This window comes from Pinus tabuliformis, chromosome 2_2 (assembly GCF_031772625.1).
Source record: "Pinus tabuliformis cultivar Carrire ecotype Pingquan chromosome 2_2, CPIR1, whole genome shotgun sequence".
Taxonomy (NCBI): domain Eukaryota; kingdom Viridiplantae; phylum Streptophyta; class Pinopsida; order Pinales; family Pinaceae; genus Pinus; species Pinus tabuliformis.
Window position 1 is genome coordinate 52,525,646 of NC_142300.1, and position 16,044 is coordinate 52,541,689.

A 16,044-nucleotide genomic window follows, 5' to 3' on the forward strand; every position below is an offset into this window, starting at 1 on the left:
TTTTAATAAAATAATATACCATAAATATTAAACAACAAAGTTATAATTATATGCTATTGTTTATTAAAATGATTACACACTTTACCATATAAACTCACTTTCTCCCAATGTGATCCGAATACAGTCAACCTATTGCATGAATGATAAATGGTCAGTGGTCACTGTCAGTCAACCTATTTCATGAATGATCCTATTTTGCATACCTCAAACTTTAACTACTGCCATGACAAGTCTTGACCACTGTGAAGATGAGAAAACATCCATTAAAATTAAGCATGATTGGCCAAGAAACCATTAAAATTAAGAAAAGAGCAAACTGCTGAAATAATGAGTTCCAATTACAACACCACGGAAAAATGTTATAGAATTCAATGGAAGTAAGCGTGACATTGTCATAATTGAAGTGTACAATTAGTACTGGGCCAAATCAGATTGTAGCTACGCTGTCGCTGAACTTATCTCAATTATTGATTTCAAAAATATTATAAAATTTGATCGACAGGAATGAACTTGAACTTATCTCAATTATTGATTTCAAAAATATTATAAAATTTGATCGACAGGAATGAACTTGAACTTATCTCAATTATTGATTTCAAAAATATTATAAAATTTGATCGACAGGAATGAACTTGAACTTATCTCAATTATTGATTTAAAAAATATTATAAAATTTGATAGACAAGAATGAGATAAAAATCGAATAGGATTTTAATCCTCCTAACAAAACTAGCTTATTAAAACACAAATACATCTCGAACACACACATACCAAAAAAAAACCATTATCCACTGAGTTCTCCGTGATTCCACCGGTGACAGCACCAACGACGTTCACTGAGTGCTCCGTGATTCCACCGGTGACAGCACCAACTTCGAAGCTATCTACCACTTTAAATGCTTATCAAGCTTCATCAGCCACTTCATCAATCTGTGGCTGTGCTAGTATTAATACCTTCACAATCTCATGAAAATGATGTATAGCTAAGCCATTTTTATGCACCACTCATCAGTTTTTAAAAGTTAGTTCTTTATTTAAAATTCGAAAAAGTGCTCTTATCTACTTATCCTGTATGCATAGAGGGTGAATACAAATGCAGAAGACCGACCGAGGTTGGTTACTCTCTGTTCAAACAAAGTATACATACAATGTTTGGTCTGAACTCTGTTCCAGAATCATACTCATTCTTATAAACGAGGTCTCTTTCTTCATCAAGCTTTTGCAGAGTCGAAGACAAACACATCAATGGGGTCGAATTCATGGGAATCAGATACAATTCGTCCCTCAATTACAGTAAAATATACCAAACTCTTTATCAACGGAGAGTTTGTGGATTCAGTTTCAGGTATTTTAATTTGCGAGTCCTTTTGCAGATAGAAGAATCAACATTAAGAGCTCGTGGGTTTTTTTAGTAGATGAAATTAAGAGTTTCTAACTTGTTTCGAAATCACTCTGAGATGGTTAGAAACCAACAAAAGTTTTATTTCATTTTTTTTTTTTAACTTTTTTTCTTTTTATACACCCTATGGAACACAAAAATCGCATTAAGAGTTGCCAACTTGTTCAGAAATCAGACTGGATGATTCGAAACCAAAAAAATCTCATCTGCTTTTTTCTGAGAATAACTCTTTTTTTAATATACATTATACACAACAAAAACTGAATCCCTTCAGAATTTCCTGAAAAATGCTTTTCTTTATATACATTATGCATCACAGAAGCTTCCATTCAGAGTTTCCAACTTGTCTCAGGGATTTTGATCTTCCCTTCTATTGTATAAATATTTTGATTGTTCTCAAGATGTTTTCGGTTTCTGGTTTTCATTCGTTTTCGGTTTCTAATTTTCATGTCTGTTACATAAATATTTTGATTGCTGTCCAAATTTATCCGCCATTTCATTTATGTAACTGTGCTTGTAAATAGCTATTACATTTATGAGGGCTTTGTAGGAAAAACTTTCGAACTTCATTTATGTAACTGTGCTTGTAAATAGCTATTAAATTTATGAGGGCTTTGTAGGAAAAACTTTCGAGACGTTCGATCCTCGAACAGGGGAAGTGATAACCAGCGTATCAGAAGCCACAAAAGAAGATGTGGATTTGGCTGTAAAAGCTGCTCGTGCTGCCTTTGATCAAGGGCCATGGCCTCGCATGTCCGGAGATGTAATCATAAACTACTTGAATCTAATATTGTGCTCTGCTACTCTTCCTAATATTTGAATCTAATTTCTGAATCGGCAAAGTAAGCAATTGAGTGTGTGGATTCAGGAAAGAGGACGGATCATGTACAAGTATGCAGATCTGATTATGCAACATTGTGATGAAATCGCGGCGCTTGAAACCCTAGACAATGGAAAACCACTGGATATGGCTCGGATGAGAGTTGTACCCTCCACTGCTGCGCTCCTACGATACTATGCGGGTGAGTCCTAAGTTCTACCTTTCCTTTGCATTATAGAGAAGGGTTTGAAATTTGTTTGAAATTTTGGGAATATTTTGGAATTGAGAAGGTCGTCAATTTATTTTTGGGATATTTTTAAATGCTAAAATGGCTAAATTTTGATATATTGATATTTGTAAATGCTAAAATATTTTAATATAGATTGCAGATATTTGTAGATTTTAAAATATTTTGAAAATTGTAAATTTATATAAATTTTGAAAATTTCTAAAATTAGAGTGCTAATATACTTTACTATACATTCTTGATATAAAGAAAAAAATTCTTATTCAAATTTAAAAATAAAAAATATATAAATTTCAATAAAAAATTTGTTTTTCTAAATCTAAAAATTAAGAACACTATATATAGACGATCTTCTACAGTTCGCTGATTTTCTACAGTTCACCGATCTGGGCATCTTCTACAGTTCGCCGATCTGGGCGTCTTCCTCTTTCCCTTACCGTATCATCCGTCTGTATGGAGGCGGGATTTGGGTTTCCACCACCATCCTCGATCTTGCTCCTGCTCCTGCTCCTACTTCGTTGATCTGGGCTTCTTTCTCTTTCTCTGATACTATTATCTTGTTGCGAGGAGGAGGGATTTCATCTTCTACCACCATCTTGACTCTGGTTCCTACTCCTACATTATTGATCTGGGCTTCTTTCTCTTTGATCTTCCATATCCATAGACTCTAGAAGTCGGATTCAAAAGATTTGACCAGTAAAGGGAAGTGGAAAAAAAACACAAGACGCCTTACCAGTGACAAGATGATGCGCAACGAAATAGAGGAAACACTATGACATTTATATACTATTGCAATCATCTTGATGCAAGATTTACCTATTCAAGACTAACGTAGGTTTTAACCCTATATGGACCTAATCACCGTCGATGCCTTTGTATCTTCCAGGTTCGCATTCTTCCGCATGGTGCATACATAAGCTTGGGAATCATCGATCGGCCTTGATCCAAATGGCTCCCGGTTTCGCGAAGATAATTGCTAGCTCAGTTTCGTCTGCCTCTAGGGGGCAAGCTCCTGCCCATATTGTCAGTGAAGCCCCAACTCCCACTGTCCAGGTGGTCAAGGCCTCACTCGATGAGGCTTTGAAGTTTTCTGAAAGTGCCCTAATCTGCCAGTTCAATGGTTTTTGGCCGCGGCTGACAGCTCTCCACAGTTAGATCTCGGAGGTATGGAAGCCTCTCATTTCTCATGAAATTAATATCTACCCCTGTGCTAGGGGTTTCTTTATAGTAGATTTTGAAACCCCTGAAAGTAGACAATGCATTCTAGATTGCAGCCCTTGGTTTTGGGAAAACTCAGGCCTATTCATGGAGCCATGGAACCCATCATTCGATCCCTTAACAACAATCATAACCTCAACCCCAGTTTGGGTGAGATTGCCAAACCTACCCTTGTATCTCTGGAATTTCTCCTCGCTAAATGCCATTGGAAATGCAATTGGGAAATTTCACTGCAGGTGCCCAGAAACAGAGGAATATTCTAGAACCCCCTATGCATGCATATGTGTGGAAATGCATTTCAACGCCAAATTCCCAGCTGAAATAAACCTAACAAGTAAAGACTATGTGTGGAACCAGAAACTTGATTATGAAACTGTTCTCTTCAGATGTCGATCCTGCTTTGAGACAAGCCATTTAGTCAAAAATTGCCCAAAAGCCTCCCAGAAAAATTCTGCTAGAAAGAATCACCACAGATCTACATGGTGGGAAGGAGCACAAAAAGAACATTACATTGTCATCAAGGAAGAATACTCTCCAAAAAACTCGGTATCACAAGAAATCGGGCAAGAAAGAAACAACTCTTAAGACAAGCAGGGGGAAAGCCTCGCCCAACAGCAAAAAAGTGAACTCGACAACCCCTCAAGCATCAACAGTTATGAGGATTCGAATACCGCAAAAAATAAATCTTAATTTAACAGCTGTAGAGCCTCTAACTTACACTTGATTATCCATCATTACCTACAGCTTTTCTTCACTTATCCCTCTCTTTTGCTCTATTTTCCGCCCAGATCATTACATTTGATGTCTCTAAGCATAATTAGTTAACTTTGCTTATGTTTTACTGTTGGTTTAGATTTTTGACATATAAACAGAGTTTCCGCAGCTGTTCAGCAATTCCGCAGCTGTTCAGAGATTCCGCAGCCTTTTTGTTGTTTGATATGCTCCACGTGTCTTCTCAAGGAACGAGCCACATGGGCATGTTAGGTTGGATGTACACATGGATCGTATGCTATTGGTTGAGCCAAACCAGTCATGTATGCCCTTGGTCAACGCAGGTATTCCCTCAGTCAAACGGTCAAGTTCTGAACGGTGGCACGGGAGCCGTGAGCAGTTGGGACACGGAACTGTAGCTGGCACCTCTTCCATGCCACGAGGACAGCTAAAGACAGGATCCAAGCATAGATTTGTCTCCCATGATGACCGTTTCCCTCAAAAGTGCACGGGGTTACCTACGTGTTTGCTGCACAAGTTAATTAGCTATGACTGCGTGTTGCTGCGTAGTTAATAGGTTAAGTTGTAGTTGCTTAGTTCACGCAGAGAGTAGTTGCCTCTGTGCTTATAAATAAGCGTGTGCCAACGCTTGTAGATTAGCTTTTGGGATTATTGTAATTGCTGCGCTGATTTTGTATAAAAACTCTGTTTTAAGAAGGCTGTTCCTACAGCACTTTTCACTGTATTTTTGACATGCTGTTTTTATAAAAGAAGACTGTTCTGTTCACCTTTTAGTAGCTGATCTTTCAAGTTGGCTGCGTGGATGGAGGGCCCCCATCTGTGACAGCCGTGTACATAGTGTTTGGTTTCATTTTCATGCTTTCAACAATCTTTATTTCTTTTATCATGTATAATAGCATACCATTTGATTTCATGTCATTTCATTTCCAGCCTTTATTTTAAACTGATCAGTATTGTTCTTTTGCAGGTTTTTAACCCGAGATTGTTTTTGTCTTTGTGTATTTGCTTTATATCTGATGGTATTTTCAGTTGACAGATTCAAAGTTGTTGCCTTTACTTTATTTTCATAGCTGATTTCTAGTTTAGTTTCTCAAAGTTGTCTGCTAACATATTGATGGTCTCTTTATCATAAATTGTTCATCTTTTAGAGATCAGAATACTAATAAATTACAGCTGGCTTTGAGTACTTTTTAGACTAATCTTTAACTACTTTCTAATCGTGCTTTACATAGTACCATATGTTGGAAGCAGAGAGTTAGGAAGAGCTGAATATTATAACTAGTCTTTAAAGTAGATTTTTCTCATTTTTGATCACTTTTTAAACTCATCTCTAACTACTTCCTAATCGTGTTTTACATAGTACCATATGTTGGAAGCAGAGAGTTAGGAAGAGATAAACATTATCATTGGTTTTTAAAGTGATTTTCTTACCTTTTATTTGCAGCAGCATGAATGGTGTCTAGTGCCATTAGAAAGTGGTTCTTTGCTTTCAGTTCATTTCAAGTTATTTATTTCTTTCAAGCTTTTTCTTTGCAGTTTAGAAGGTAGTTAGAAATCACCTGTAACACACACTCACTCATCTAGAAATCACCTTACACACACTCACTCATCTGTTTATAAAAACTCCATTTCATCTTAGGAAGATAAATTGACCACAAACAACACCCCCAAACGACAAAAAGATCTAAGAGGTTGCTTAAGTACATATAGTACACCTTCACTTCATCAGCTTACGAGCCCCGAGTTGACAATTAATGACATCAATTTAGAAACACTAAATTGACTAAACAACAGCAAAACAGATCTCCCAAACCAAACTTCTTCTCCCACTATCTTGAAAAGGACGAACACAACAGATTGCGAAGCTAAGAAATCAGTGTCCCAAGAATCAGAAGAGATGAAGGAGATGCAAGATAAAGGAAGTTGGAAGACCGTAGAGAAAAAAAAAGAAAGCTACAACACCAATCTCGCCAAGAAAGACAAGAAGCCAGACAATTAAGAACTAATAAAATTATAAGTCCAATAGACCAATTTGGTCTCAGTGGACATTAACCACCACCACCATCATCATCATCATAATTCTTATAAATTAAAAACATTACATATCATTTTTATATTCAGCAAAAATTTAATATAAGATAATGCTAAATTATTTTAAAATTTATATATATTTTAATTTAAATTCTTACGCATAAATAATTTCAAAAATAATTTATTTAAATATTTCAAAATTTATATAAAATTTAATTATATAAATGTAAAATCTAAAATTACTCATAAAACTATTAACAATTAAATCTAAACATAATAGATTTAATATTCAAAATCTGAAAATAGCATAGCCAAAATTGAAGTATTCAATATTCAAAAGCTTAAGTGAACAACAAAATAAAAGAGAAACGCAGTATAAAGACATATTCCAATTCTATTAATAACATCAATCTTATAGTTTAATCTTTATTTTCATTTTTTAGATTTTAAGTTGAGACATATTTCAATTCTACTAATAACCTCAATGTTAGATAGTTTAATCTTTATTTTAAGTTAAGGCAGTTGATTGAAAACACTCAACATTATATATTGTTACTAATAATTTTATTTATAGATTTGAATTTTTTTGTTTTATTTTAATTTTATTTCTTATAAAATTATTATAAATAATTAAAACTATATATAATTTAATATTTACTTTTCAAGTGTTAGGTTTTAACAGACAAATAAGAAAAACGTATATGTTTAGTGTATTGCTCTCGTTATAATATCTTATTTTGAATTTTAGTTGAAGTTATCATTGAACTTTGAAAAAGTGTGGGCATTTCATTTGTATTTCTTAATTGCTATATTCAAAAGTAAAGTGCTTTGAACTTATTTATGAATGAACATAACACATAAAATATTCAAAAGGGTTTGGTTATTTAGCTTTTCAACATAGTATAGAAATTATAATTATATATGTTATTTAGAGTTTGGTTATTTAGCTTTTTAACATAGTATAGAAATTATAATTATATATGTTATTTGGCTTTATTAATCAATATAGAAATAAAAAATTAATATAACATATTATTTTTCTATTTTAAAAATTATAAATATTTTAATTTAAATTAACAATCAAACCAAAATATGATAGATTTAATATTCAAAAACTTAAAATAATGTAGCCAAAATTGAAGTATTCAATATTCAAAAGCCCTAGTGAGAGAGAAAATAAAGAAAACATCCAAAGATATTCCAATTCTACAAATAACCTTAAATCTTACCTAGTTTAATCTTTATTTTCATTTTTTAGATTTTAAGTTACGAAATATTTCTATTCTACTAATAACCTCAATCTTAGATGGTTTAATCTTTATTTTAAGTTAAGGTAGTTGATTGAAAACACTCAACATTATTATGTTTACCAATAATTTTATTTATAGATTTTAATTTTTTCTTTTATTTTAATTTTATATCTTATAAAATTATTATAAATAAATAAAATTATATATAACTTAATGTTTACTTTTTAAAGTTCTTGGGTCTTAAAAGACAAATAAGAAAACCATATATGTTTAGTATATTGGTCTCGTTATAATATGTTATTTTGAATTTTAGTTGAAGCTATCATTGAACTTTGAAGAAGTGTGGGCATTTCATTTGCATTTCTTAATTGTTATGTTTAAAAGTAGAGTGCTTTGAACTTATTTATGAAGGAACTTGAAACCAAAAATTGAAAGATATTCAAAATGGTGGGTGGTAGAGTTTAGTTATTTAGCTTTTCAACATAGTATAGAAATTATAATCATATATATGTTATTTGTCTTTACAAACCAATATAGAAATTTAATTATATCTAAGATTCACTTATTTATTTATCCACTTGTATCAAACTTAAAAATGGCTCTACTCATTTATCCATTTATAAAAAACTAGAAATGATTAAGAGTTTATTAAATACTTGAGAGTCCTCACTCTAAATATAGGTGCACAATTTGTGAAGATGACAATGGTTAGACATTGTTCTAGCAATTTTTAAATCTATATCCAACTCAACTCGTAACACTCCTTATGCATTTTCTTGTCTAGAAGTAATTTAAATATATTCCCAACCCAATGAGCAACACTCATGCATTTCCTTGTCTATTTCTCAAAAATATAGCACACTAGTGCAAACTCTCACTGGACGACATAGATAAGATGCAACAATGGGAGTGTTACCACTACCAACTCAACAACAACTTCCCTAGTTTTAATGATCGACACAATCCAACACAAGGCAAATTTACCTCGTAGAGCTTAGGAATCAAATAACCCAATTACCTTAAGTTAAGTTCCCCCCTAAATGTTATACAATGATTTCCACCAAAGGATAAGAATAGGAAATTAGGGTTTAGGGTGGATAAGAGAGTAATTTCTAGACTTGGCTTCAAAGGTTTCTATGGCTCAATCTAAAGGATTATATTGACTAGTAGAGGCTCAATTAGGTCCCCCAAATTCACCAAACTATAATAAACTATCTAGACAATCGATAAGTTGCAACAATATAATAGTTTATGACAACGTCAAATTTAGCCCCCAAAATTATGATAATAAACTATAAACTGAAGACTAAATTTATGAGTAAAGAAGAGAATAAATTACAACAATTTTCTATGGCTAAAATATTACATAATAACACTAGAACCCTAGGTGTTAGTCCTAATTTATGGTTGGAAATTATTATGAAATGTAAATCTCACTTATTTAGTGTTTTCAAATAATTCCTAACTCAAAATCATTTGCATCTATGTCAATAAATGTGGTAAATATAAGGTTTTATTGTAAAAAAACCCTACTTTATGCTAGAACAAATTAAAAAAGATATATTGCATGATAAAATATGATTGCCACAAGAGAGAGGACTAGTGCCTTCTTAATCTAGGGATAAGGGAATCTAGGAACAAACTAATATAGTGTTTCCTTGGAGTAGAAACAATATTTAACAATTTAATAGGCAAAGTAAACCTACTTACCCTAGGGTTTAAGATCAAGGTTTTCAATTTTTAGAATTATTTAAGGGAATAAGCTAACATGCTAATTCCTCATAGTCTTGGAAGAAGGGTTAGTTTAACAACGGTCATAAAACAAATACCATGCTAACTAGCTTAATACATGAATCATCCATCCAATAAGAGATGAAACCAAGATAAAATAGGTAATCCTACTTACTTCAGGTTGCATTCATCTAAGATTCACCATAAACATCCATGAAACGAGATTAATCCACATCACTAGAGTCCCTAAGAGAGGTCACTCAATTAATTCTCCATAGTGAACTAGAGAAGGGATGTTAATATAATGCATGAATGATCTCCAAGTGTGACAATGGTCAAATTAAGTGAATTGATCCCCTATTGATATGAGGGTAACCATGCCATTAATCCAAATTAGGCTAAAAGCCCCTAAAAACATGAAATGCATGATACATGTTGGATAAGTCATCAAGATGACCCCCAAAATAGCTCAAATCAACCCACACGTATGAATTTCTCAAGGGTGATTACATCTCAAAATTGGGTAAAAGTCACTGAAAGGTCATGTCTCATCATGAAAAGGTGAATCTCTTCATCAAAAGAGCATATTCTAGCCCACAAAGTCACCTCCAATCATTAAAAGGTGCCCCAATATCTCATCAAGATAGTGTTTATCCAACAGGTGACATCCTCAAGCATAAGTACAACACCCTATCTTCAAAGGGAAATTTATGAGATGACGAGGGGAGGGATCGTCTTTAGGTGTGTGCCACATCATCATCTAATTAGACTTCCCTCAACCAATGTGAAACATCCAAGGTGTAGTGGGAGTCCCTCCAAAGGGGTTATCCTTAATGGCCAAAGAGGTTTGAGTGAAGCATCATCAATTTCACAAAGGACCATGACCATGTAAGGATCATCATCAAGCACACGCTGAAAACTGGTCTATATAAAGGATTTGACATGTCCCATTCCCAGGTTGATTAGGAACAAGGGGTGGTGTAGAAGGATTAACTTCATTGAAGGCCACCTAACCTTGGAAAGGATTCCTTAGCACAACTAGTTGCAAAGATGAGGGTTGAGTGGGAGATGGGGGTGGTTGATTAGCATGCTTGGCACTTTCCACTACTTCCCACATACAATGCATTTTAGGAAGAAGGGGACACTAATGAGTGTAATTTCCATAATCACTGCAACTAGCACAAGATTTACTTGTCCATATGTTCTTTCCCTACTTAGATTGGGTACGTTGGATTTTGTTGTTGGTGTTTTGGTTTCCCCTGATGTTGGAATTAGGTTATTGGCCTTGCCTTCCTAGGCTCCTTAGTTCTAGGTGTTGTTTTTACCCTTCCCTTTATTCTTATTCTTAGGGTTCATATTAGGGGGATTGGAAACATTTTGTTGTGCATACGCCTACCCTTAGGAGGGAGGTGCAAAATTGACTAATGGGAACTTGGGGTGTTTTGACTAGAGGAGTTTGGGCACCGAGATATGGAAAAGGAAAGGGGTAATATGGAACCAAAATCAAAATTGTACAAGAAACACCAATATAAGTTTACCTAGACACATGACGATGTGGACTGGAAGGTGTATAAGAAGTGTCAGTTCCTAGTTGCGAGGCGATGTGAGAAGGATCTAGGGGAGGATACAAGTATGTGTTAAAATTGGAAACTAGGGCCAAAATCCATGTGGGTCATCTTATTTATGGCAGCTGATATTTTTCTTGGACTCTTCTCATCAAGAGGTGTAGGATTGATCTAAAGATCATCCGATTCCGATAGGTATTCATGGAGTTATGAATTTATTTGTGTTATAAGACAATTCATCAAGGTCGGCCAACAACCAAATAACCCACACATATGCTCAACGTTTTAGTATAAAAGGAGATGACTTGAGAGTCATTTCACACACACTTCACTCTTGATTTCTCTCCACTTGTTTTTGGTTTTAGTGTGAGAGAAATCTAGGAGGATGTAGCCCTAAGACGCAAGAGAAAAGGAGGGATACAATCTGCCCTAGACGCAGTCCTAGCTTCTACGCATAACCTAGCCGTAGTCAAGAAGAGGATATACATTGTCCTAAATATAAGTATGATTCCCTAACCGCAGTCTAGACTAGGAGGTGAAACTGTTGTCTAAGCCATGCACTTATCTGCAATCAAAGAAGGGCTAACACTGCCTTAAACAAAGTCTTACAAGAAGGGTTATAACCGCAACTTTTGGAGGAACCATATCTAGAGTAAAACATTCCCTAGCTGCAAAGAATAGATGGTTTAATGCGACCCTTAGACACAGCTAACAACAAGGCAGTTTAAGGACCGTCTTAGGGCTCATTGAAGGATATCCAAACTATGGTTAGAAGGCTGAAGTGTTAAGGGATAAACGTTGTTGTGTTGAGCATAACCAAAAGCCAATTGTTGTTGTGCTAGGCCTCAAGCCATAACACCACAGTTGGGCTTGCGTTGGGTTGTTAAGAGCTGTCATATACCCTATGGCAGCAACCTAGCAAGGAAGGAGTTCACCTTCAACAAGCCATAGTATTTTAAGGTTTGTTTGGGGCAGATTGGATTACTGCAATATGCACTAACAAACAGGGTTGGAGCAACATGCCAAAGTGTGAAGACTGTTGATGATAAAGGCTGCCCAAAATACATGGAACAATATGACAACAATATGGAAAACATGGAATAGCAATGACAGTGGGACAAAAACAATGGCATAGTGCAATGATGGCACAACGGGATAGCAACAACAACAAAGTGACCCATGAAGTTTGAATGCATACTAATGTGATAATGCAACAAGATGCATGGGCAGCATAATAGCAACAATGACATGTGGCAGCAAAAGCACATTGGGACAGCAGTAGCAATGCTAAACAGTGGGACAACAACATGGTGTTACAATGTACAATAACATGGTAAGTGGTACAGCAGGACATGGTTCTTTTTGGAGCTCGGTACTTGGGACAACAAGCTATGACATGGTACATCAATGCTAAATGATGGGACAACAAGGACATGGTGCTTGCATAGGACAACAAGCAATCATGGTGCAACAGTATGATGTGTGCAGCATGGTAATGAGGTCCAACATAGTGATGATGGGTGCAGCATGATGCAGCACAGTGAGGTGCAGCATGATGACGAGGTGCAACATTATGATGGGTGATGGAGTCACTTGGGAGAATCAGTTGAAGCAACATGTCTTCAACTACCTCATGTATCATCTACTTAGAGATGATCTATGCTCTTATTTAAGATAAGTCAAAGTGTTGACTTCTATTGTAAATGTACTATCTCTCTCTCTCTCTATGGGGTGCTTTGGAGATATAATCATCATTATTGGAAAACTGAAAAATCATTTGAAATGATTTCCTAATATACTTGCATAGCAACTCCTCCATTTCTGCTGGTATTTCCTGCCCCATCTTAGATTTATTTTCCTTTGGAAAAAAAATTCCACTTCTATCAACCTTTTTATCAAAACCATCATACTCTATGCTGCTACCATTTTCCTCGTACTCTTCCTTCATTGGCCGCACCTCAAATTTCTTACCATCCTTGAAAATTTGGCAAGTGCTCTTCCTTCCTCCATTCATCGCATTCTGATCATATTGCTACTGTCTCCCCAAGCAGATACAACATGCTTCAATTGGCAACATTGCACAATTTCATCATGACAATACCCACCCTGAAAATTTACCATGTTGTTCCATCACAATCATTCGGCCGCGACCTTTTAACAATCATGACACTTAGTAAGAATTGAGATGTGTTGTTTATTTTAAATTCAGCTTTTGCACCCTTTCGATGGACACCAAATTATCTATGTTTCCTCCATCTATGATCATTTTGCAACACATTTTTTACTCTGAAAATGCTTTTTCTGAGCCTGGGCCCATTCACTTTTTTCTCCAATTTTAACAACGCTTTCTTAATCATCAAATTCCACATGTTGTACTTGTACTCTCCTTTGCTTATGCATCTTTTCTTCTACCTTCATTACTATGCCCACATTTAAAATGTGCCTGCGAACCGCCCACCATAGCTTCTTCAATTATATCCTCGACCTCTTTGGGGGTATTTCTCTTCTTTGTTTCCTTGATGAGTGGTGCCACTATCTTTTTCCTGCTTGTTGAAGGTTTCATAACCTTGAGGACCTCCTCCTCTGTTTGGTTTGTTGAACACATATTCTGTTAGGGTTATGGTGCTTTATCTAATTAGTTACTAAAGTCCAAGAAACCCTGGAAACTGAATTCAACTGTTTCAACATTGTATAAACCCTGGAAACTGAATCCAACTGTTTCAACATTGTATTTATATGTAAAATTATTTATAATATGAATTGAATTCATTTTCCAATTGTGTTTCCAACCATGATATCAGAGCATTGGTTTATTTTGCCGTTAAATAACTTGAGCCATTAGTTTTGTGGCCTTCGTGGGTGCTCCTTGTTTCTTAGACTTTTAGTGGAAAACACACTGCATTTATGTGACTTTTATCCGGCAAAGAATAAGGTTTTGAGTGAAATTGTGTGAGGAAAAAAAAGTGTTATAGGGAATGACAATGAATTAGAGGAGGAAGGACGAGTATACGGAGGTCTGATTATCAATCTGTGTTGGGTGGATGCCCCTGCCATGAAATGATTGATTGAGAGAAACAATTCTAGACACCCATCAGGATATTGCTCAGTGGATCTTCACGTCACTCTTCAAGTTTGCAAATCAATTTCCATATTTAATTTTACAAACACTGCTCAACAACAGACATAATTGGAAGTAACTAGTTTCACTACCTCTTGCAATTGTTGAAGCCAAACCATGAGATTTTCATTCCAATCATCAAAGCTATAAAGTTATGTTATAGATATCAAAGGATGTTGTTTTGTTAGGAATTTGAATGAATACAGTAATAGGTTCAAAGGAGATTTTGAGGAGTATTTGTTAGTCTCCAAGATGAAGATGGCATCAATAGTGTCCTGTCATTGTCGGATTTCAAGGACTTCAAAGAGATGAGAAGTAAATAAAAGAACTATCCAGGGGTAATTCCTTGAAGGTGTAGATTGTCAATCCTTTGACGAATTCTCATCCACGATGTCATGTTTTTCGAGATCTTGAGGTGGGGGTGAAGGTGAGGAGACAAATTTCTTGGAGATGGAAGGGGAGATTTCCTCATAGAGGGACTAACTCCCCCCTTTCGCCTCTCCTTTGATTTCTTTGCAGTCTCCATGAAGATTTCTTGCGACGACTTGGAGACTTCCTTGGCTAATTCTTGAGACTTCTTGGCGGCTTCCTGTGCGAAGTCACGGGCTACCTGAGCGACTTCTGGTGTTCAAATCTGACCATGAGAGTGAGATCTTATCGATGCTGCAAGAGGTGTTTGTTCTCAAAATTCGAAGCGTGTATCAGAGTTCCCTACCATGACCATGTTTTAATTACTGAGATAACTCCTTCCTTTGGGCGTTGTCCCACTTAATTTTGTCAATATTGTCGTAGAAGCCATTGTTTTTGGGATCCAGTCACCTCTAGCCCTGCAACGATTGAGACAGTAAACACGAATTGGATAAGATTTGCAACATACTTAGGGCTTGAATTTATGATCAATTCAAAGATTTATATATTTGAAATTTCCACCTGCATCTATTCCGGTATTGTGGCGTTATTATTGTGATCCGGAACAGTCAAAATATGGTTGTGTAGACAACGACCTCTAGCATTACAGGATTGACACATGGTCGGACATCAGGTTTTGAGTTTTGTTGAGATTTGACTTTGGTTTGGTTAAGCTTAAATTTGCTACTATTTGCTATCTGCAATATTGAAGTTATCTAATGAATCTGCTACTCATGTTTGTTGTTTGATGAACATTGTCATTTCATGAGCACGAGTCATATTGATTCTAGAGAACTACTCTACATTTCATACATTTAAGTTGAAGTTGCTTTGTAAGCGAGTGCATTTTCGGTTGAATCCGACAACCTTTTTCAAATTTGATTGCAAGTGTCTTATGTGTTCTAAGGAAATGGCCAAACTCGAAGGAGTATTAGAATTACTAAATATCCTGATACTATCAACTGTTGATGACAGTGAAAATCAATAAAGTCACTCTTGCTGATATCAAAATCTATTTACATCATGCAAATGAGTTGGTTGAGTTTCCCCAGCTTGAGTCACAGGTAAGAGAGATGAGCTACAACAAAAGAGTTGTGATTCTGAACTGGTTCTTGTTTAGAACAACTCCCCATTTGAGCCTAAATCCGATTAGTAGATAAAGATTAATCATGATAATAGAGCCATTTGAGGAGAGGATTTGCATGCAGATGTGAAGGTTCAACTTGCACTTCCTAAGATCTTCATCAAACATTGGGATGAAGTTGTGAACAACAAGAATAAAACTAGTGTCGGAGATGACAAGGATGTGTCCTTTCATATTCTGAAATATTCCAAGCCCATCCAGTTTCACAAGTGCTAGATTATTCCAAGCCCATCTAGTTTCACAAGTGCTAGATTCCTTCAGGATGATCCATCTTCACTTGCTCCTGTTGCACAACAACCATAAATTGTCAAATGCCAACATTGTGATCGAGTTGGCCATGTGAAAGATCAATGTTTTGATCTTCATCCTTGTGAGCATTGT

The 16,044-nt window shown here is 35.5% G+C and overlaps 1 protein-coding gene across 1 annotated transcript in view; it reads left to right on the forward strand.

The window, feature by feature from the left end:
- Positions 1-838: 838 nt before the first annotated feature.
- The window catches only part of LOC149191440 (aldehyde dehydrogenase 1-like), a 91,678-nt gene continuing 76,472 nt past the window's right edge, over positions 839-16,044 (forward strand). The window contains exons 1-4 of the mRNA XM_089404275.1: positions 839-1,112; positions 1,217-1,345; positions 2,020-2,162; positions 2,268-2,421. Coding sequence (XP_089260401.1) covers positions 1,094-1,112; positions 1,217-1,345; positions 2,020-2,162; positions 2,268-2,421 — 445 coding nt within the window. The 5' untranslated portion in view covers positions 839-1,093. The remainder of the gene's footprint in view (positions 1,113-1,216; positions 1,346-2,019; positions 2,163-2,267; positions 2,422-16,044) is intronic.